This window comes from Canis lupus, chromosome 1 (genome assembly GCF_048164855.1).
Source record: "Canis lupus baileyi chromosome 1, mCanLup2.hap1, whole genome shotgun sequence".
NCBI lineage: Eukaryota > Metazoa > Chordata > Mammalia > Carnivora > Canidae > Canis > Canis lupus.
Genome location: NC_132838.1, coordinates 5864107 through 5888270, shown reverse-complemented (window position 1 = coordinate 5888270; position 24164 = coordinate 5864107). Strand labels below are relative to the sequence as shown.

The window sequence follows — 24164 nt, the reverse complement described above, 5'->3', positions numbered from 1 at the left end:
GGAGTTATCTGTTCTAATTTTCATAGGTAATCACCACTCAGGACTGTACTATTTCTAATGTCTTCCTGTTATGATAAATGCTGAGAGAGAATAATCGACCTAGAAACACAGAAAGCAATTAGTATCAACAGAGGAAACAAGTCATTTATTTTTGGAATCACAACTATAAAAATGAGATAACATGCTACCTATGAAAAATATTCGAAACAAACTATTAAAACTTTAAAAGTAGAATTTCTTTAAACAGAGGTCATCTGGGCTTATCAGGTTCTACTGCTGAATAGCTGAAACCCCACTTTTCTGGAGGGAAAAGAAGTTTCTGAAACCCATACCTTCTTTTTCTCCCTTCAACACTTCCTATGTGTCTTATAGAGTTAAGTACAGCACCATGTATTATTTAAACAGTATTTTAATGAAGAGCATACTGCAGAAACTCTGTAGGATATAGCCTGAATCTAACAGATCACAGAAACATAATCTCAAAGAATTCACTCACAATGGCACCACAAAAATGAAATATCGGTGACTGGCAGGTCCACACAGAGAACACTACTCCTGAGAGCAGTGACAGAGACTTAAAGGAGAGAGAGCGTCTGAAACTCTAAATAGAAAAGAGATCAATGCCTTCCAAATTAACATATACATTTAATGCAAATCTGATCAAAATCCAAATGAGAGGGACACCTGGGTGGTTCAGCAGCACACCATCTGCCTTCAGCTTGGTGTGATTCCAGGGCCCGGGATCAAGTCCCACATCAGGCTCCCCACAGGAAGCCTACTTCTCCCTCTGCCTATGTCTCTGCCTCTCTGTCTCTCTCCTGAATAAATAAATAAAATCTTAAAAAAAAAATCCAAACGAGGTATTTTAAAATCTGGCTGAGTGATTATTAAATACACCTAAAAGAATAACTAGATTAAAATAACAGAGAAAACTTAGGGAAAAATTCATTAGTAAGAAATTTTATATTGGGGGGAGGGACACATAATTTGGTAACAAAATAAGAGAGCACTGAGCTGGCTCAGTCAGAGCAGCATGTGACTCTTCATCTTGGGGTTGTGAGTTCAAGCCCCACACTGGTATACAGATAACTTAAATAAACAAACTTAAAAATATATATACAAGTAAAGCTTGAAATATCTTCTTGCCTGGTACGGAAACAAAAGGGGCATCGATTCTCAACAGAAAGAGTCCTAAGGGGGAAGGGTTTGGGAATCCATAGGCTTTGTACGTTTTATGTTTACATATAACTGAAAACCTCAAAGCAATTCAGAAACAATATACACTAAATTAAACAGCAAAATACAAAATGGAGAAAATATTTTCAATGAATACAACTAGAAGTTGTAGAAACAACAGAACCAATCAAACAAGCACATGGAAATTCAATTAAAGGAGAAATATAAAAACAAGCCTCACGGGCAGCAGCACGGGCCAAGCCTCCTGGAGGTGCCTCTATTACCACCCTGGCCCTCAGACACCTTGGAAGGCAGGCTTTGACGTGGCCACACTTTGCAAGCAAGGACACTGACAGTGTCCACAGCCACGTGCCGGTGAGGGGCGGCAGCGAGGTGGGTCCTGTGACAATGCCCCCACACACAGACTACCCACCACCCACCTCTGCTGTAGTCAAATTAATATTCAAAGACATGCAGATGTGAAACAATCAGATGTCACTTTCACCTTTCAAATCATCAAACATTTTACAAAATAACACTCATCACAATAGCACTGCAATCATGAAAAACTGAGACCGATGCCTGTTAGGATGAGTGGGTCAATAGATCACGATAAAAAGCAAACAGTGGGAGGCCATATAACTTTTTTTTTCAAGATCAAATTTGCTAAAACAATTCAGTGATATGGGAAATGCCCACCATGTAATGGTAAAGGGAAAAACCAGAGTGTGGCACTGTTCACAAAATGTGGTCCACGGATAGAAATATAGCTGTATATCTGAAAATGGATCAAAATATAAACAAAGGTTGTCCTTGGTAGTTTTTATTTGCTTCTTTTTTTTTTATTTGCTTCTTTATAAACTTCTATATATTCAGAATTTTCAAATTCTATAATAAAAAGACATTAGGTTTTAAATGCATTTTTATAACAACTCAAAAAGTCAAAGGACAGAAGAGCACACGTTAAAAATCCTTTCCCTTTGCTTCTATCACTTTCACTCCCAATCTTGCTAAAAAGGCTACAGTCTGCTGTCCTAGGCAAAACCCCCTTCATTCAGCTTCTGAAAGTTGGTAATAATTAGCTTGATACAAAGATCAAAAAATACATGTTGCCTCATACTTTGCATCGCTGATCATGTCTTTTTTCAAGCTCTATTTACACTTCAAAACTGCAGCTGCACTATCTCCTGCATGCTCCTTCCAGGTTGTGCCACACTCTAACAGAAGCGCTCACAGACCGTGGAATGGAGCAGTTAGCACAGCAGCCCCAGAACAGTCTACTCTCAGGGAGGCCTACTGGTCTAGCTGGCCCGGCACCTGAATTCCCACCTCATCTTTCCTAACTCACACAAGTGGCTCACTGCATCAAACAGCTTGTATCAACCACATGGTGTATGCTCAACATCCTTCCCTCTGAGGGTCTGGGAGGCTGGCAGTGCCAGACAGAGGGTGCCTACGTGACAAGTCACCACTAAGAAATCTGGGCATCGGGTCTTTACACGAACTTAGGCAGACAGACTTTCACGTGTTTTCACAACTCATTCTGGGAGAAAATATGCTCATCCCAGGTGACTGCCCTGCAGAAGGCTTTCCTCTGTCCCTCCCCACATACCTTTTCCCCTTTACCAATTTCATTCTGCAGCCTTTCACTGTAATAAGTCGTAGCCACTAATACTATTATATCCTAAGTCCTGTGAGCTCCTCCCAGTGAGTCACAGAACCTGAGGTTGGTTCCGGGACCCAATGCCAGCAACGCATCCACATTTCCCAAAGAACAGGACACAGATAAACACAGCAGGCACTTCTACAAGCTTAACTCACAGTTTCATTCACAAACCCCTCTTTTGGTATTTGCCTCACTGTTTATCCTTCCCACCCCTTGCCTCTCATAAATCCACGTCAGGTGACAAAAATACTTCTTCTCCTAAACTGCCTTTTAGCTGGATTTTAGTAATAATACACAAAGAAGCAAGTAGCAAGTATGTGCAAGTACAGGGATCATAAATTTTTCTTTGAAGAGAGATAATATGGATCCTTTTTAGAAAACTCTGAATCTAGTCATGACTTGTCAAAGTGGCAGAGCACATAAAAATACAAAGAGAAAACTTTCCAGGTTTCTTGGGGGAGGAATATGACAAAGTTCCAAGGGGAAGGAATCAAACCTTTAGGGAAAGAAGAAAGGACACAGATCTTTTATTCACTAGGAGGTAGGGGAGGCAGAAAGCCCTACCCCTCAATACAGTGTCTGGATGGGAGAGAATAATGTCTGGAAGCTTGAGCAATATCTTATAAAATGAGGCCCCAGTCTACTCCTGAGCACACTGGAATAATGCCTGCTCTGATGTGAAAGGATGAAGGCGGGTGAAGAATACAGCAGGGCTGGGCAGTCACCAGCCTAAGAACTCAGCTCACCAGACCAGTGTTGGGATCCAAAGCCAAGGAGCATGAGGTATGGCCTCGAGTGGATGAGGAAGACAGCCCTGCCAAATGCAGGGGCCTTGCTTGTGGGCTGCCGACATACTGCTCATCCTAGGTATCTCCCACTGAGAGAGCTTTGGCCCGATCCCTTCTGAGTATCAGGAATCTCACTCGAGGCACAAGAACTAACCAGGGTCTTCTGCTTTTTTTTTTTTTCAGTAAGTTGTAATAATAATAATAAAATCCAAAGGACCGTGTAGCAAAGTCCATGAGACAGAGTCAAGAAAACAGAACAAAGGGCTATCTTGTTCAGAGAAAATACTGTGACAGAGAGGTAGGCATCTCAGTTGGCCAGTGCTCACTCTAATATCTCACTGGGTTTGTGCTAAGTCTAAACATGGCATGAATCCTCTGATTATGCATATTTCCTGTAGAGCCAATTCTAAAGATCCTCTCAGCCACTCTGAGACAAATGATTCTATACAACATATTCTACACCAATGCTCTAAAGAAACATATACACATCCTCCAAAGGATGAAGATATACTCAGATACACAGGTATATCATGGTATAACTCATTAAAACAGCTGGTAATTGCTGTGCTGTGAGCCTCACATTTCTGAGAATAATCTGTTAAAAGACTCTGGAGCTGCGAGAGAAGTGCATAGCTATTCTGCTTCATTTTAGGGGCACCATACACCATCGGTCAGTGTGTTTAACATGAGCAAAGGCCAGTCCCCTCTAACTATCCATCTTCAAAATTTAACCAAGATCTGGATGGTGATCACACAAGTGTCTGCTTTATGATAATCTGTCTTATGCATTTCTCAGTGTCAGTGCACAATACAAAGAAGATTAATTACAAAAAAATAAGAGAAAAGCAAGGGAACAGTTAATACACAAAACAGTGGTTAACACAATATATAGAACCAGAAGGAGAGACACAGGGCACTTCAAAGTCCCTGGCAATGGTCCATTTCTTAAACCGTGTAGTGGCTACACGGGTTTTACTGTTTTTTGCATGGTCTGTACACACATCATACATAGAAAAGAACTTATTATCTCACAATTAAAATTTTAAAAGAAAAATTTTGTCAGCCATTCCATATGCACATGAGTACGTCTATGCAAGATATATCATAAATTCCCACTGGGATTTTTTAATAAAACTACAATGAATTTGTGGACTAAATTGGTACATCCTCAGAATTCTTAGTTTAAGATGGAATGCTGGAAATGACCCTATACAATCACCAAACTCAGGCTCTGTTTGTAAGTTATGTCACATTTAAAGCTGTACCCTTTCCATGCCCCATGACTCCTACTAACTGGTCTGGACCCCTTTCCAGTGACCTCTATGAACATTGCTCTGGTCACTCTACCCCACCCCCAACTGCTCTTGGTCTGCCCTTCCTGAGGATGCCCAGAATCCCTAGAGCCCCACATGTGCCTGTCACCTGGCTCAGCACCAACCTGAGGAGGAAAGGCACCATGCCTGACACATCTATGCCCTGTGTCCAGCACACGTGTTCAATAATGAATGAATCAGATAAATAAATCCTCCCTTGTCCCCGTTACTTCCTGCCACTCCCTGCAGATGGCCTCGTTAGAATCAGGCAGGTTTCTCGGGTCTCACTGATGACAAACAGTGGATAGAGCCACCTCAACACCAGGGACATGATGATAAAGCATTTTATCCTTGACAGAGAGAGAAAGTGTTCTTAAAACACAGGGCAAAGAGCTGTCGTTCCCAACTGCAATGACGTAGCCAGAATTTACTAAATATACCACATGGTACCACAGGAGAGTTTCTCAAAAACTGCAAAGGACATTCTGGTTTGTACTTTTCTAAAATGTGAGAGGAAGCTGATGGCGGCGGCGCCCTCTGCTGCTTCCTCATCACAGAACCACATGCAGAGGAAACGTGTCTCAGTTGCGCTGTCTTCTCACCGTGGAAATGTGTTTTCTAATTGTGAAAACAGATGAAAAGTGAGCTATCCCCATCTCAGCTTCCCATTCTCCTTCATTTTCCTCAGTCTCTCAGTCATGGATAATCATCTGGCCTTCCCTGTGAGCCATCAGCACTAACAGAACAGTGGCTACGGGCCGCCCCACGAGCTGGCAGTGAAAGGCCCTTCCTGATCGCTCTATGATGCAAACGCTTTGAAAAGACAGACCGAGTCATACACACAAGACACATATTCTAGAAGCATGTCCCTGAAAGTACAGATATACAGAAGACAGTGCAGCCCAGTGTTTCAGATCCGCACTCTGGAGACTGGTCTGTGCAGGTGCATATGGGGCTCTGCCATGCGCGGGCTGCGTGTAATTAGAGAACTGACCTACAAGACCAGTTCCAGCCACTTCACCAGTAACACGCGAGAGAAAATACTACCCAACTCACAGGCTTGCCGTGAAGATTAAGTTGAATAATTAATATAAATATAAAACATTCAGTAAGAACCTGTAATGAGCGCCCACAAGTCTGCTGTGTACTATCGTCTTCCTTATTAAGGGCACTGCTTGTATAAGGAATGCACACGAAGCTTCATCAAGGTTACACTATATTTGTTTAAAACTAGGTGAGGGTAAGTCCTCTCCTCTGAAGTTCTACATACCCATCTAAGATCCCACCTAAAAGATCTAATTCCTGGAGGACCCAGCACAGGCTCTTGAGAGCACAGATCATGTTCATGAGAAAGACTGAAAGCTAGGACGTCCTCAATTAACACTAGCCAGAGGGCACATGCATTTGTACCCTAGGTATAGACCGCTGCACATTAGTAGCACCCTCAATAGGATATACCAGGAAAAGGGATGAGATTTTATTCTCTGTTTCAAATAACATAATAAAGTTAAAAGGGTTGAAGTACCGAGAAGAAAGGCAGAACTTTCATGCCTTCATAAAACTGGGAGAACTGTTCCCAGGACAGTACCTCTGCCCTTGAGCAGAGTGCAGTCCTGCCCAGGAGGGCTCACTCTCTAGATCACCTTCCAGTTCTTTCCTGATTCAGACTCCAAGATCTGCAGAAAGAGTACTGAAGAAAAATAAGAAACCCTGAAAATTAAACAATCTAAGCAGCCAACTCAAAAAGCTAAAAAAAGATCAAAATAAACCTAAAGAAAACAGATGACTTTCTAGGAAATCATATAAATACTAAAAAATGATTCAATGAAAAGTAGAAAACCTGATTATAACCAGATCAGAAACAGATTTTTAAAAACAAAACTATAAATAATCTGTGAGTATAAATGGAAAAACACTAAATACCAAATAACTGAAACCAGTAGCTTAGAAATAAGCATACATAATGAGAAGCTTCTGTCAGAGGTTCCAGGATGCTTACTATTAGAAGATACACTGAAGCATTTTATACATTAATAGTATAAAGGAGACAGAATCATATGATTATCAATAGTTACCCAAAGATGTATCTGACATTTAAGAACCATTCCCAATTTTTTTAAAAAAATCCAACTAATTTAGAAATAGAAAGTTTATTAACTAAACTGCCTTGTATGACCACATAATACAAACCTAGAACATCCCCAGTAATAAAATGCTTTAACTTCCTATTAAGTTAGAAATACCCCCTCATAAACAAGAATTTGACAGTGTCTTTCAAAATTACTGTGCATTTTCCTTAGACCTAGCAACCCTACCCCTAAAAAAGTATTCCAAAGACAAGCTGGCAAAATATAAAAGGATGTATGAAGAAGGCTATTTATTTACTGTGACAGCAAAGACTGGAACCCACAGAAGGAAACCATTAACAAACTGCCCACCTACAGATGGTTTGAAAAGAGAGAATGAGAAAAATCTCTACGTCATTCTAAAGAGTAATCTCCAGAATATATTACTAACAGGGGAAAAGCAAGGAAATTAAAAAGGAGTATAGTATGCCTCTTTAAAAAACACTGGGAGAAATAGAAATACATTGATGTATAACATATATTCAGAAAACAGCATTTAAAGAATAAACCAAAGGCCAATATCCAGGATCATCTTTGGAGGAACAGAGAGAACAGGGATGAAGGACAAGGATAGAAGTAAACCTCTCTGAACTTCCTTGTTTTATAGTTTCAACTATAAACCATGTAAATGTGGGATGTAATTTTTTTAATGTAAAAATAAAAGGAAAACAATCCTGAAAAATAAAAAATCAACTGAAACAAATCACTCTGATTGTATGTCAAAGTGGTAGCATAATCACACAGAGAAGAACTATTTCAGGTGACTTAACTCTCTGGCATGATGTATCTTAAGCCCATAGTGAGCTATAGGAAAATCCTAATTAAAAGGATGTTCAATGGGTTATTTGCAACAATATTGCTATTTTTAAATTATTATAGATTTTGATGTTTGGAACAAAAATTTCCAGCATGAGAAAACATATTCAAGTATTTACTCAAAGTAGTTAATTAAAAACCTTAAAATCTTTCCTTTAATGAAGCATGATTGATTTCTTCCCATTATAAAACCTACAAACTTGTTAGCACTGCCCACCGAAAACCCTAAAAGAAATGAAAACCCAAGGGCAAGGTGCATCTCCAGGGTCCAGATTATGGTTTCTAAATACCATAGTGTAGTGGGAACTAAAAGGAAGCACAGCTCCTCAGAAAAATGACAGTTCCACCTCTGTGCAAGAAACAGACAAGATGAGCTTAGGTATCCAGTCCTGTAAGAGCACAAGCAAGCTACCAAGGATGACTAGAGTCATGTCAAAGGAACACAGGAGAAGATGACAATTTGAGCATCACAATAACAATAAAAGAAATAATGACTGAAAATAGACCAAAATACATAAAATACATTTTCTAATCTAGGAGTTCATAATAATATCCCCTCCCCCCAAAAAAACCCTCTAAGTCATCTTTGAAGACTGTTAGAGCATTAATCACTATAAATAGAAAGACTCAAGCATGTACCTTGCCCTTCCTGTATTAATTATTTTTAAGTTAACTAAACAGTTGATAAGAGAAAACTCTTATTTACAGAAGGATCCTACATAATAGGCATACAAGGAATGAAGTAACTAGGGAAACATCATTTTTGCAATCTCAATAAAATAACGCATATAGATGCCCATCATTTGGTAAACATTCATGGAGAAATTTATAATAGAATAAGCAGGCCAAAAATCTCAACCACGGATCAATCTCAATATAATTAATATTTAGACAAATGTCTTAAAAGACACAAATACCAAAGCTTACTCAAGAATAAATAGATAATCTAAGTAGTCCTATATCTATAAAAGAAATTGAAGCTGTAGTTAAAAACCTTCCCACAAAGAAACCTTCAGGCCTTGATGGCTTCCTGAAGGAATTCCACCAACCATTTTAAGGAGGAATTACTACCAATTCTAAGTAAAATCCAAAAAATCCAAAAGGTATGAATACTTCGCAACCTACTCTATGAAATCAGGAGTGGCCTGAGACCAAAGCCGCATTAAACATTACAACAACTGGGAGATACAAAGGGAGAGAAATAACAAAGATGAAATACTAAAGATCTCACCAATAAATGTGCAAAACTAGTATGAAGAAAATTCTGAAACACTCATTCTAAAAGACATGTAAGTATTTCTGAACTAAATGAAAGACATACCACATTATTGGGTAGGACAAGTCAACAACAAAGATGTCAACTCACTTCAGGTGAATGTCAAATATACATTCGAAATGATTCTAATGAAAATGTCGACAAGCATAGAAAAACCTAGAAATCTTGAGTCAGAAAGCAAAGACTCAAAGACCAATGGGGGTGTATCAAACAAGCACAGAAGCCAGCTTGAAGTAGAGCCCACTGATCAAACTAAGGACAATTTTAGCTTCAAAAAGAATAATGTTTGTAATTGTCTATAAATTATTAAATAAATTAAAAACTCAGAGTCCACAATGACCTAAACAACAAGAAGAGTGTGCACTCAAAATAATTTCCACCATAGGAAGTGATGATAACATCAATTCCATAATCTGAGCATTGGTGGTCAGAAAAGAAAGGATTAGAGCATTTATCCTGCCACTACAGGAGTTCACCAGTTGATGTGTGGAAATTCTTTATAAAATTTCAGTTAATAAATGTAGAAATATTGACATAACTAGAAAATCACCATTTTCTAAACTCTGAAAGAAATTGATTCAGGCAGAGATTAGTAATGGATGTCAAAACTATTAGAAGAAAGAATGTTGGAGAATTCACAAATAAAGTATTAAATTTCCCCTATAAAACACTACTACCAAAAAGGTTAAACTTGAGGGCCACCTGGGTGGCTCAGTCTGTTAAGCATCTGTCTTTGGCTCAAGTCATGATCCTGAGATCCTGGGATTGAGCCCTGCATCAGGCTCCGTATTCAGCAGGGACTCTCCTTAAGATTCTCTCTTTCATTCTGCCCCTCCACATCCTTGTGCTGTCTCTCACTATCTCAAATAAATAAATAAAATCTTTTTTTTTTAAATGTTAAACTTGTATCTATATGATTCTGTACATCAAACCTCCATGTTTACAGGACACAGACAAATGAAACCGAGAGGAAACAAGAAGACAAAGCAGAACAGGGGGCATTCTATATTCCTTCTTCCCTTTCATTCAACTGAGCCCCCTCCCTCTCAGCCTACTCCAGTCTCTGTCTCAGTTTTAGTGAGCATGGTAAACATGGATGCAGGATATACAGAAGGGTGGTTTCCCTTCACTCTTATCCTGGACAGGTGCTACACTGGCCCTGTGGGCAAGCTTACCAAATTCCTTTGAGAAAGAAGGGAAGAAGTTTGGGGTAAGAGGAAGAGGCACAGCAGGGCAAAATAGTAAGGAAAGTATCAGCAGAAAACATGAGTAGAGAATATTCCAGAAGGTAGAGAGGTGGTAATGAAAGAGATGGAGCCCGAGGCTAAAGAGACTTGATCTGGCCATGGTATTTCACAAGTCCTAGAATGAGGTGTGGGTATGAGAAGACAGAGTGCCAACAGATGATCAGTGAAGAGACAATTCTTAACTCAAATATAAAAATAGGTCCCTTATTGTCTCTAACCTTTTAATTTCATACTGAAACAAAAAGTCAATTAGTTTCACCTTTCTTGGTAAAGAGATTGCGAAATGTACCACACAGGTAGAAAACTCCACCGCTGTGCATATCAACATGCAGCTGGTAGCCATGTAGTCCATACTCCGGGTTGTCATCCAAAAGAGGAGTATGAGGAGGTAGCTCGTAGGGGCTAAAGAAAGCAAAACAAAACATACACACATTTGTCAACCAGAGATAAAATGTTTAAACTGAAAATACTCCTTTAAAAAAATTAACATCTGTCCAAACACCAGCTTCTATCAATCCTCTACAGAGTTCCCAATAGCCTTCCACACCAGGAACTCAAAAGAATTGCTTTGTGTTCCTTTCACCAACTTATATAAAAACAGGCAAAGGAGTGAGTTCTGTAAGTATCCACAAGATGACCACGGATGAATACATTCCTGGGATCTGCCTAAGATAGCAGCTCGGCAAAGACAACTCTGCTCCTCAGAGGTCTCAGTAACCAGAGAACGGAGCTGCTCAACAGGAAAATGCATCAAACAACAGACCTATAGATCAGGAACCAGGCAGAGACCCAAAGCTATGATGAACAAAGTTTTATTCAGTAAGAAAAACCTTACTACGTAAAGTAACAAACTCAAAAGCATTCAGGAGCTTTTCAAATAATAATTTTAAAAATGAATGTGAAAGCAGGAGTGAAATGAAAAGCATATTGCCCACCTCAAGACCTTCAAAGTCATTAAAAGACACGTACTATGTTGACCAAGCAAAACACATCTGCAGACCCAACTCAGCCATGGGTCTGTGTGCCTTGCAAGATATAAAAACTCACATTAATGCAAAGAACAGGAAACATCTTGATGCACTGGCATCTTGCAGTAATGAAGCTATCCTGCCCCCATAAATAACATTCTACTAGGGACATAATCCTTAACCCAGAACAAATAAAGCAAATATGTACTCATGAATAATCCAATTATTTTAGCAACAGCTAAGTAATTATGCCTATTGGCTTGTGTCTACTGATTAAAAACAGAGTATCTTTGTAGCTACTCTCAGGATATTAAGATGGTATCAACTTCTAATCCTTTATATTTACTGTCAAAAATTTAATACACCCACACATAAATACATACACAGTGGCTGAGCCTAATGTGCTCTTCTCCACAAGGTGATGGAAATGAAGATTTGCCATAACAAAAGCCAGTTCTTCCTCCCTCTGAAAAGTCAATTAGAAAGAATACATTTTTCAACTGAAATATTAATTTTTCACAAGGTCGTTGTGAAGATCACAGCACATTCACGTTACAGATAGATGCCGTTTCTTACAACTGTAAGATCACCACAGTACGAATGCATTATTACTGCTAATACATTATTACTACCCAATAAGACTTATGTGTCATACTGAGAGCAGGACAATCCACCCAAATATGCAGAGCATGCAATACCAAAAGGATTAACATCCTAGCACTTGTGAAATGTCAAATCACTCTATTACACACGATTGTGAAAATATATGTTAGCTCCAGGTCCTTTCAAACTCTTTACCAAGATAAAGATGATACTGGTAAGACCTTCACATATACAAGATTAATTCCACAAATACTTAGCATTGTGGCATACATTCGTCTCTTGAGTACCCACTTGACTTGGCAAAGCCAATGGGGATGAAGAGTTTCACCCACCAGGTTAAGTAGTAGAAAATATGACTGTAGAGGAACAGATACCCATTTCTTCCCAAACTCACAGCAGACACTGTCTGGTGTGGGTAACCCAGAATGGTCAATCCAAGGCATCTCTCTCCAGTAGCCCGCCAGAGGAGGATCCTCATAACTATGTGGGCCAAAAGTCTGATGAATTCAAGTCCAGGAAATGTTTAGCAGGCCAAGTGCTGCCTGGGCCAAAAGTCACCCTCACACAGTGAGGGAGGGATGGAAAAACTAACTGGCTGCTTGCAAAGGATGATGAGAGGATGATGCTGTATATCTTGGTTCTGTCTGGTCATAATTTAGAATCACATTTGTAAACTTCTATCTTAAAACACCCACAGACCATGGCCACAGATGCCCACACAACTGGTGTACAGAGAAACATCACACTGTTACGCTCTTCACTAAAGCGCCTGCCTAGAAAGTAACCCCAGAGGAGGGAGCTGGCCAACAGCCTCACCCCATGAGAAAGGAAACCTCATCAAGTGGGAAAGGAGAAGTCTTCAGACACTGTATCCTGAAGGGCAGATTACACTCAACATCACATGCTTGGGATCAGACACACATGTGCCGCTGGGTTAAACACAGAGTAAGAGACACTCTGGCCAACACAGGATATGAGAGGAGGAGAACAGAGCATGTATTGACTGGAAGAGAAAGGGGGCGATTCCCATGACGTGGAAGAGAGAATGTGAACAAAAACATGCAGGCAGGAACAGGTGGCCTGTAATCCGTGACAGCAAAACAGCAGAGTAGCCTCCACAGAGCAGAGGGTCATTTCGCTGGAAAAATGAAGTCGGTAAGAGCGTAAAACAGGTTTCCAGGTTAGTGGACACTCACAGGGACCTCACATTTGGCATCCTGCACAATGGTGAGTAAATGTGGAGTTGGGAGGGAGATGGCACCATGCAGGCAGGGACTCCAACCTTACCTTCCACAGCCCCACCAGGAGGCCTGGGTGTAGACAGAAGATCCGAATGAGTCTGTCCCAGCCAATCATGGTGGATTCAGTTAAATTACTCAGATTGTACTTTGCAATTAAAGAAAGCCACCGAGGTCTTTGAACATCCATGCCAAAGAAAGGAAAGAGAGAAATGAGCTTTCACACCTGGAATGTTATCAATTCTGTCTAGGGTATCTAAAAATACTTTTGAAGAGCATGCTAATAATGTGCACCTTGCTAAGAAATAGTGCATGGAGGGCCAGGGGACACAAACAACTCCTATAACTAAAAAGAAAATGGATATACCCAAATTTCTTGCCCAATTATGTTTTCCTCCTCCTTGCTGTTACTGTCAACTCAACAGCCCAGTCAGAGGTGGAAGAATCATGAGGATGAGAAAGAACCATGTTCTTTCCTCTTCCCCTCAGAAATCAGCACAATGCTAGAGTCAAAAGCAGATTCTCCTATGTATTCATAACCAAGGGAAATAACACCTAAGCAAAGACAAAATATTCTAAATGACAAAAAAGCAGGTGGTATCAGTAGGCTGTCTGAAAGCAGATAACATACCTTTTAACATTATTATCAAAAATAATTTAGAAAGTGTGAAAATTTTAATACTAGGAAATGAATTTAAACCAAAACCCTGAGTATTGTCATGAAGGAGATCCACTGTGAACTCTATATTAGAATCAGTGTCTAAGAGTAAGTAATAACTCAGATGTGTAAACACAACACTGCTGTTCACCATAAGACTTAAAAACTGGAATGAAACATTTCTAGGGACCTAGAGATAGTTCAGGAAATTATAAGGGAGATGAGATCACAGTGGTCAATTAACGCAGCTCAGTATTAGAAGAGGGTCCCTAAAGAGCTGGGGCCACATGGCATTCAAGCATTCTCCTCCAGCACCTAAGGCAACAGCTAGCAGGAGATGTATTCAAATATTCACTAAAAGAATCAGAAAACTAAGGAGTTCAGCTGTGGCACTGTTTCCAAGTGGGGGCATGGGACCAGGAGGCTTTAAGCATCAAAACCAGATCTGCAGTTTCTAGACTACCCTGGTCCCTCCCTCAATTTTCAAAGGACGTTTTATGCTGAAAACCATACTTGTTAGGGAGTGATGGGGAGCAAGCATGTGTGTGATGTATGACCTAAAAATATACTCCACATAGGTATAATACATGGAGCAGAAGCAAAACATAGGGTTAGGAACCTAAGTATGGCATCAAGCAAACCTTAAATCCAACCCCAAGGTGCTCAGAAATGGTGTTGTCACTGCCTCTATGATCATTAGTGTGGACAGATGAGGTCAGGCAGGGTGTGAAAACCTTCCTCTCACACTCTTCAATGGGCCCAAAAGGAGAATACTCATCACCATGGCTCCAGAGCAGTTTAAACAGACTCCACAAAGAACAGGCTAAGTCCTCATGTGCCTTGGCCTCACAGGCCACAGAGAGAGAAATGAAGGCTAATAACTACCCAACATTCCTCCCAAGTTTGGAGAAGAATAGAATAAGCCACAGAATGGAGAACATTTGCAGAGGAGAAAACTTAATGAGTCTAACTAGAATGGTATAAACTACAGGAAAATTCAAATAAGGCTTTCACTGTTCTTGAAAAAACTGTCATGGAGGAAACAAAAAAAGACCCAAATAACAATCCCCAAGTTTCTCCTTTGCTGTCACAGATGCAGATAAGGATTTGTACTTCTGCATGATAAACACATTCACTCTCAAACTTGCAATAAAAGAGCCCATCAAAACACGTTCCTAAAAAACACTTCCAGTGTCTGTTCTGCACAGTTTATCAAATGCTGGCTGAAGTCCACTGAGTTTTATTGGAAATAAATTCCGTATATCAATTTTCCCAATGAATTCTAGCACTTCTCTCACTGTACAGTATCTCGTATTCCTGACCCAGATGGCAGTTTTCAGGAGCACAGGATCTTTAACTGAGCTTTACAATTCAACACTATCCACTTCGTCTTCAGTGACTATCTTAATGTGATGTTGATAATGTCCTAATGCCTATAAATAATATTTCATGATATGGCAAGTAACATATTGTTCAGTCAAATCAGTACAGAGATTGGGGATTGATTCTCCAAACACAACTGCACAGCACATAATACTACATGAGAAAAATCTTGTGTCCGTCATGATACCATATGAAATTTTAGAGATTTATCCAAATAAATGTACCAATTTAAAAAGTAAACATGCTTCCAAATTATCTACAGTAATATCATCAGGGAAAACCATTCACATATCATTCTTCATAGCATTAAGGTTATTTTCAGAATATGCTAAAGCCTGGCTTTATCATCACCAAGAAGCCCAATGCTCTCACATTCTCAGCATGACAAGTGTAATCACTGAAAATATCCTCAAAGAATCAGCACCAGAGAGTGGAAACTAAAACAAGGTCCCAGGTTACAAAGTTGTAAAAATGTGTGTGTCCAGGAAAGCCATGAAAGAATGCTGACCCACCATGACAACACTTCCCATCCCAAGGACACATGTGACCTGAGAGAAACCAAGGGTGAAATCACAACACACAGGCTGGTAGGAACAATGAGGTGGTAAATGCCATGGCAACATCAAAGGATGCTGGGCAGGGAAGGAGGCATTCCAGCGCAGGACACTGGCCCTGGAGAAGGCAGCCATGACCTCTCTTTACCTCTGCGTTTGCTGTGCATTTTATGTAGGTGCACTTGCTTGCTCAGGAGATCAGGATGCTACAACCAGCAGCAGCTGGCTTTGAGAAGGAAGTGATTAATGACCAGAAGAGTGAGGAGAGACTTCTAATGCATGTGGATGCAGCACAGAACCCCTGAGGACAGAGCCCCTAAGTAAGGACTCTATGCACATCAGCAACGTGACACACATCTATCTATCTGACTGATGCCTCTTGACAGTGAAACCTTCTGATCTTCTTCAGAGCAGTCGTGTATGCTAAATACTCCTCACCATCAGCATCACCCCATTCCACACACAGGAAGGCTGAGCAGAGAGACTAAGACCCTTGCACAAGGTCCCACATCCAGTCAGTTCAACAGAAAGGCATATAAAAATAAGAATTATTACCTTATGACCTAATGTTTAACCAATGGTTACTGTATCATTAACTAATGAAGGAAGATATAGCAATTTTATATATCTTTGTGTTAAAATGATTAAAACTAAACTAAAAGGCTCAAAAGGTTAGCCCATAAATCACCTAGGAATTTTGTGAACTAGAATACTATTCTCTGTTATAGATAACCCAAGGTGTGAGGAACCTAAATTTAGATCTAATCATAAATGTTATAAATCCATTCTTTTTCTATTCTATAGTGATCCACATTGCAAAAGAAGCCTTTAAGATGCACTGGTGGTATTTTTAAAGTACAAGACTAATAGTATTCTTAAATTACAAGATTAATGGCAACTAGTTTTTACATATAAGATGTTCTCACCCAAAGGTTCTATTGAGTTAGTACTTACCCATTTTTGGAGGGGGGTTTAGACCGGTCCCTAAAAACTGGCGTCACACCACACAAATCTAGGGTTGACAATGTGGCTAGCTGTGGCCAGTTTCTGCCATACCATATAATTGTCACTGATGAATCATTTATCAAAAGGTCAATGTGCTGCATGATGTATTCTTTTCCATTTTTTTCTTTCAATATAATCACCCAACCTAAACCAGATATTCTGGAGAAAGAAAAATTAAAAATGTTTGTCTTGCTGCAGGAAAAAAAAAAAAAAAGTGCTAAGGTCAATTTCACACATCATCTCTAAAGTATCTAGTTCCTGAAAAGCCAAAGTTGAAGTTCTTAGAAAGTACCTGGCACAAATTTTTTCATCAATGATCCTCTCTTTAGACTTTTTCTCCTCATCTAAAAATCACTGAACATCTACCATGTTCTCAGAAGTGGCAAAACACAGACAAGGCAAAGTTCTGCCCAGAAGCAAGGATGCTTTGGATGCTGTCACTTTATGACAATAGATTACTAGTTATTTCTGCTTTTCATAAAAACTTCAGGCCATTTCTATGGTATATGGAAATACTATATAGCTAATAAGATGCACAGAAACACATGAATATCTCAAGAGACAGTCCCTCACAGTATAAATTGTACCTATGTCCTTATACACACAATACCCTGAGCTTACACCATCATTCTTTTTAAAGTGACATGCATATAAATGTTAAATAGTACCCGCAAGTAACCACGATACCCACTGATCAAGAGGATGCTGTGTACCTGAGGGCCTCTTTGGTTTTAACTGGAAGGCCTGTGTAAGGGTTGACAGGTTTGAGAACCCGCGCTAGCGCTGCTTTTACAGATGCTCTTTGCTTTGCAATATATTCTTTCTTCCAATATCCAGCTTCTTTATCCTCAACCGACAGTAAGTTCATAGATACAGTGGTCTTCTCTGCTGAATTAACTTGCCAATTAGATATTTTAGGTGAAAAGGCAGTTGAATAGATTCTGATCCAAATAAAACTGGGGGAGAAGAGGAACTATGTTAACTATGAGACACTGTCATATACCTGCAGTAGCAATATATTACCGTAGAGATGCACAATCGTTTGTAAATAGTCCTAGTCCATGAATAAATCAAACGTTTACAGTTGCTCATGTGTTAAAGTGAACTGTAGTTTGAGGTTAAGTGTTTCAGATTCACCAACCCCAGAAACACATACTAAAAGGAAAAGCTCGTTTCCCAGGGTCAAGTTAAAATGAGTGATCTCACGGTATTTGGCATCACCCAAACCACTGCTGTCCTAAAGCAATAATGGAATAAGAGATTACAGAAAAATAATAAGAAATATACAAGGTGACTCCTACTGTGTTATCTTAGGTAGATATATTTTTTAAAGGTCGGAAAGGGGGCAGCCCAGGTGGCTCAGCGGTTTGGCACCTGCCTTCGGCCCAGGGTGTGATCCTGGAAACCCAGGATCGAGTCCCATGTCAGGCTCCCTGCGTGGAGCCTGCTTCTCCCTCTGCCTGTGTCTCTGCCTCTCTCTCTGTGTGTGTCTCCCTCATGAATAAATAAAGAAAATCTTTAAAAAAATAAAAATTAAAAAAAATAAAGGTCGGAAAGGAACCATATGTACATACACACAGAGAGAAATGTCAGCAGAATGGAATTGAATGTTTTTTATTTCTATGTTTTAATTTTTCCACAAAGACATGTCATGCTTGCACAAAGAGAGGAAAATGCACAATGAATGAAAAAAATAACAACAGTGTTTTCTGAGCACTGTGGTAAGCATTATTTGAGCATTTGGTAAACAGCAACTACTTTAATCATCAAAAAATCCATGAAGTAGCCACTATCATTGTCCCCACTGGACAATGTAATGAGGCCACAATGTGAAGTTGTGGCCCAGACGGGTCTGTGGATGGTGAGGAAATGGAAGACCCAGGATTGGACCCTCACAGCCTCAACCAGAACTCACACATCCATCCCCTGTGCTTCTCAGCCTCTTCAGGGACAAAGAGATGAACTTGAAGAAACCAAGTAATTCGCCTAAATTCAGAGAGCCCATCAGCCGCAAGGTTGAATTTAAATTCAGCCCCAAGGCAGAGCCTGTGCTCCTCCCGCCCATCACACTGAGGCCCAGGAGAAGCCATGGGAGCAGTAGCAGCTGGCAGGGGCCCAAGGGAGCCCAAGACACCTCTCTCCGAACCAATGCTCTCCTCCAGGGAAAGAAGCAAACTTCTCTTTGGGGGAACTGAGCCATGGCTAAAGTCCATTTCCAACAGCAAAAAGTGAGCTTTACATAAATAAATGTAATAATCTGCTCATTTGTGTCTCTACCTTTCTGTTTAGTTCAGCACGGGATGAAGTGGCCAGTGGCCAAAAGGCAGCAAGGAGAAAGCAATGCCCTCAGAAGAGGATGGCCCCGCACTGCCTGAGATCCGCTGGAGATGCCACACACTCTGGGGGCCAGCCAGTCACCACCACGACAGCAAGGTGCACTCGGCGGACACGCGACCTGCAGACGTGTCTCCCTGATCCAGGCAGTGCACGCACTTCCCAACACACTCACACGGAATCAGACCCCCACTGACATCCTTAGGTAGCATGCATTTTCAAATTATATCTCACCCCACAGAATCATTTCACACCAAGCTTTCTGCCCTAAGGTGTTTATTTTCTCAGTTCAGAAATTTCTGGACTTTCAGATGTGAGCTAAGAGTGTAAAATGATGATTACTTGAGTACATCTAGGTAAATCTGAAACTGTTTCACCAAAATCTCTTGAGTAGGCATTTTTAAAAACTCCCTTTACATAAAAGCTTGTTCACATCTCCTTCAAATTTATTCTACTCATCACTTTACTCCACATAAGTGTTCCCAAATTTCTCACATTGGCGCCACATGACCTAAAGCTGACTCGATTCTTGTCCATGCGCCAGCACTCCTGAATTACAAAAGAGGAAATGGGATTGAAGGAGCGGAGCCCGAACCCCACACACCTTCAGTTACAACTACACCCAACACCTGTATGAAGAACCACTTTCAACTCATTAGCTTACTGTATTTACTGTAAGTGAAGTCTAAACAGAACATTTTACAGAATAGACTGTGCAGATTGTTCCACTTGATACTTGATAAAATACAAATGTCAAGTATAAGATGCATTTAACAAGTACTCAAAACCCAAACACATTCATTTCTGATCACCCAACGCCTCATCCTGTTAAAAAACAAAGGTGATTTTGAGAACAAGAGCGTATTTAGCTACTGTACCAGTCAGGCACAGAAAAACTTCAATCAAACAAGTTGTTGACAAAATGGGGCCAATTTAATATTCTGATAAACAGTGTTTCCCAGAGTGCTGGAAAATAAACACCCCACATGATGATCCAGATCCAGCCTGACCCACGCTTCCCCGTTACCTCCACGCAGGTGGAGCCTGGTGCTCTTGCTGATGGATGCGACATGCGCAGCAAGGAGGCAGCCCCCGCTGATGTAAGAAGGGCATCAGCGAGACCCCTACCCTCCATACAGGTCTCCCTATTAGTCATTAGTATGACTGGCTACAATAGGTACTCCTGCCCTCTCCAGAAGTAATGCTTAAAATACTCCCCCCAAAACATTTATTGTTTACCCATCCAATCATTAAATATGCCCTTTTTTGGGATCCCTGGGTGGCGCAGCGGTTTGGCCCCTGCCTTTGGCCCAGGGCGCGATCCTGGAGTCCCAGGATCGAATCCCACATCGGGCTCCCGGTGCATGGAGCCTGCTTCTCCCTCTGCCTGTGTCTCTGCCTCTCTCTCTCTCTCTCTCTCTCTCTCTGTGACTATCATAAATAAATAAAAAATTAAAAATAAATAAATAAATAAATAAATAAATATGCCCTTTTTGAAGTCTAACTATAAAATCAGACTATGACTCTTACAAATAAAATTCAGCATATGAAGGGGCGCATGGGTGGCTCAGTCAGTTGAGTGCCAGACTCTTGATTTTGGCTCAGGTCACAATCTTGGGGGAGTGAGATTTAACCCCTTGTCAAGCTCTATGTTTAAGGTGGAGGAGCCTGCTTGAAATTCTTGCCTTCTCCCCCCGCCCCCTGGCTCAGGCTTGTGCATGCATTCGCTCTCTAAATAAAATATTTTTAAAAATAAAAAATAAAATAAAATTCAACAGATGCAATTAAGATATTTCCTATAACAAGAAAACAAACATAAGGGTAATTTCATCAGAAGCTCAGATTTTTAAGGGACAACTCCCAAGAAATGTGGGATAGGCACATAATTCATAATTAAAGTACAAAAGGAAGATTACTAGAGGTATAGCCCCAAATCCACTGGAGGGCTCAGTGCCTATACCACCTGAGCCTGTGAAAGTCAGTCAGGAAAGGTGATATTAAGAGAAACTAAGCAATTTATAAGTTATTGGCTTATGGAGTAATTGGAGTTCTATCCTTAAAGTAAGAACCCTCCAAAAAGCTATATTTTGGGATATTTAAATGACCTCCTTCATGAACAATGCCTTGCTACACTTTGCTTTAGTGAATGTCTTCATCTCTTATTAAGAGTCATTAAGAAAGAGACACAAAAACTGCTCTGCGTCCATTCTAGAATGACTGTCAAGGGCACACTTCTTTCCTTTGAACCCACACTAAACCCACTTGTGTGCCTACTGACACAGAGATGTATTCTTCCGTACATGAGACAACAGCTACATCAATAACAAGTTCGATCTTTTTCAGTTCATGCAAAGGTATTCCTTTTTTTTTAAGCATATAAATACAAATCACTGAAAATGTCAATTGACCACTTAAAGCATTAGACATATTACATCTGTGCCTAAAAACACTTTCAAAATTAATTCTCCTAAATATTAAAAATGGTTAAAATTGTCTTACTAGTTTTCATGACTTCCATCAAAATGCTATCAAAAGACAACAGAGAGATCTGGTTTTCTCCTTACTTGTCATTGGCCAGGTGGTAAAAGCGCCTATTCACACATCCAGTACACAGCAGGGTCACAGCATCCAGGTAGGAAAAGATCTTCAGCAAGATTTCTGAAGGCATACTGAGAGAGGGGAAGAATCGAGCATTTGAACTACAAGTTAACCAGAAAACCACCGGCTGTTCATCTCCAGACCGAAGGTGAGCAGCACCCTTCCTGTACGAGAGGCAAACTGACCCTTATCTTACACTGGTTTCTCAACTGAAATGTCCTGGCTACCACAATCCTCATGACCTGAACAAATCCAGAGACTCAAGGGTACAGGGAGCTAACTTCCTTGGCATGTTACTTATATGCACACACAATGGATCAAGAGACAGGATTTCCTTACTCCCTCATGAAAGTATGCATTATTCTTTGGTGAGATAAAAGGAAATAAGAGAAAAAGAATGCATTCTTAGCTATTAATAAAAAAATAATAATAATAAACCACAGAATCCTCGTCCTCCTCAAAAAAACAAAGGAACTGGAATAGGAAATACCCACTTATTTTCCACCTACCCCATACCACCCTCACATACTCTCTTCTTCCCCACACTTAAGACCTTCCTCTAGGTTTTAAGAGACTCCAAGCCCGGTAAGATTTTCTGAACTCCCTTTTCCTTTTTCATTTATAACCTAAATGAATGACATTGAGCTGCATTCTCTGAGGCTGAAGGAAAGCAAGCCAGAGAAGACTGTCACGGGGAGAGGGGAAGGGCCCAGGGATGACGAACCTAGGCAGTAAAACCCTTTGGCCAATTTAAAATGGCTTGCCCCTAATCTCTCCACTTGTGATTTCAACTATTTTAAATTTTCTAATTATGATGAAAATCAAGTTATTAAATGTGTCATAGGGAAATAATCAGTCCTAAGATTCTGATAATACTGAGAAAGAATGATGTGGACTCCCTCAGAGAAAAGATGAAGAATACAAGACAGACCAGACCCATGTCACTAGTCAGAGCTACCCCAACTCAAAAGCTTCAGAGATATTCGACCAGAGACTCCCTGATGGTTTAAACAAGCAGTTTTGCTTGGGGTTAATTAAATCCCTCCCACCAAATGAAATTCCTTACACTCAGAGTCAATAAATCAGATGCTTTTAGTGACAAAAGGTTGCTAATGCATAGATGGCAAAGTTGCAAGAAAACACATTTTGTGACCATTTGGATGACCTGCTGCACATAGTTTTCATATTTTGATTCAACTATTTCACAAAAACTCATAGTTATTATTTTTTAAATAATTATAATCCAAAAGAAAATGTAGAGCTGGTCTTAAAGAAAACATTCCAGAGTGGTATCTGGCAAATCCTATCTGGGGAGAATTATTGAGTTGGACTAAAATCCTACTCAAAGGCTCTTAGAGACTAACTCCCACCCCCTACCCAGCAGACTAACATAATGGGGGCTCTCCCTGTACTTCTAGCAAAAGCAGAAAACCCCCACTCCATAGTTAGAATAGTAGAGAGCAAAGACAGTCTTCATTATGGTTCATAAGGTTTCCACTGGGTCACCTTGTGCTGGATTCTAATCATTTTATACCACAGCAGGTGGAGGGGGGGTTGGGGGGAGGAAGAAAGTGAGAGAGAGGCAGGACAATCCAAGAAGCTCCAAGTGTCAGAGCACAGTATCTAGTACAGAGAAGGTCCTCAAATGTTTAATGGATGGATGAACCAATCGAGTATTTGTTCTAGTTCCTACATCACATTATTAGATGACAGATCATATTCACAGAGTATAGGGTTTAAAGCTTAAATTGCTGTCCTTAATTAACTTTTTTTTGTTTGTTTTCATTTCTTTTAAAGAATACACTGAAAGTATGTACTCTGTGAGCTGAGTTATAGTGTCAAAGCCCAAAACTTGAAAACAAGGAACTTATGTTTGAATCTGAATTTTGCAATGTGCAGACTCTGTGAGCCCTACTCTCCCCACCGTACATGTCTATGGGAACGCCACGCTTTCAGGGCTTCACACAATGCTCAGCACAGGCTTGGGTCCCACGAGTGTCAGTGCACTACAAATCCATGGGCATCTCAGCACCAATTTCAAATAATTAGTTCAAAGAAAGGATTCTACAGATTCTGTTGCCGAGGTCACAGTGCAGAACCTTGCCATGGCACAAGGGGCTCCCAAAGCATTGAACACTAAAAAATCCAGAGACCTCTGGAGCTTTTTCATCTTCTTTCCACTGTTTCAAGGGTCTTTATCAACTAGAAAGTGAATAATTTTGAAGAATATTTTTTTTAAGGAGGAAAATTGACTTGTCACTTTTAGAAGTTCACTTCATAAACCTAGTCTAATAATGACAGTGGTGACAGGCTGATGACTCACAGCAAACTCTCCATGTTGTACTTTCTTCCTACGCAATTCTATTCTTGGCTAAGAACAGCAGCTTGCTATGTACAGCACTGAAACTTTCTCTA

General features: G+C 40.2%; 1 protein-coding gene across 6 annotated transcripts in view; it reads right to left on the bottom strand.

Moving 5' to 3' along the window:
• The window catches only part of FBXO15 (F-box protein 15), a 47529-nt gene that overhangs the window by 16468 nt on the left and 6897 nt on the right, over positions 1 to 24164 (bottom strand). For 5 of the 6 annotated variants that reach the window (XR_012028039.1, XM_072820002.1, XM_072820042.1 and 2 more), the window contains exons 3-8: positions 21716 to 21820; positions 17531 to 17773; positions 16767 to 16976; positions 13267 to 13393; positions 11760 to 11842; positions 10668 to 10810 (exon numbers count right to left, since the gene is read on the bottom strand). Coding sequence is in view for 5 of the 6 variants with exons in the window: in XM_072820002.1 (XP_072676103.1) it covers positions 10668 to 10810; positions 11760 to 11842; positions 13267 to 13393; positions 16767 to 16976; positions 17531 to 17773; positions 21716 to 21820 (911 nt within the window). In the remaining variant the exon portion in view is untranslated. The remainder of the gene's footprint in view (positions 1 to 10667; positions 10811 to 11759; positions 11843 to 13266; positions 13394 to 16766; positions 16977 to 17530; positions 17774 to 21715; positions 21821 to 24164) is intronic. The other variant, XM_072820019.1, reaches the window with a different exon arrangement.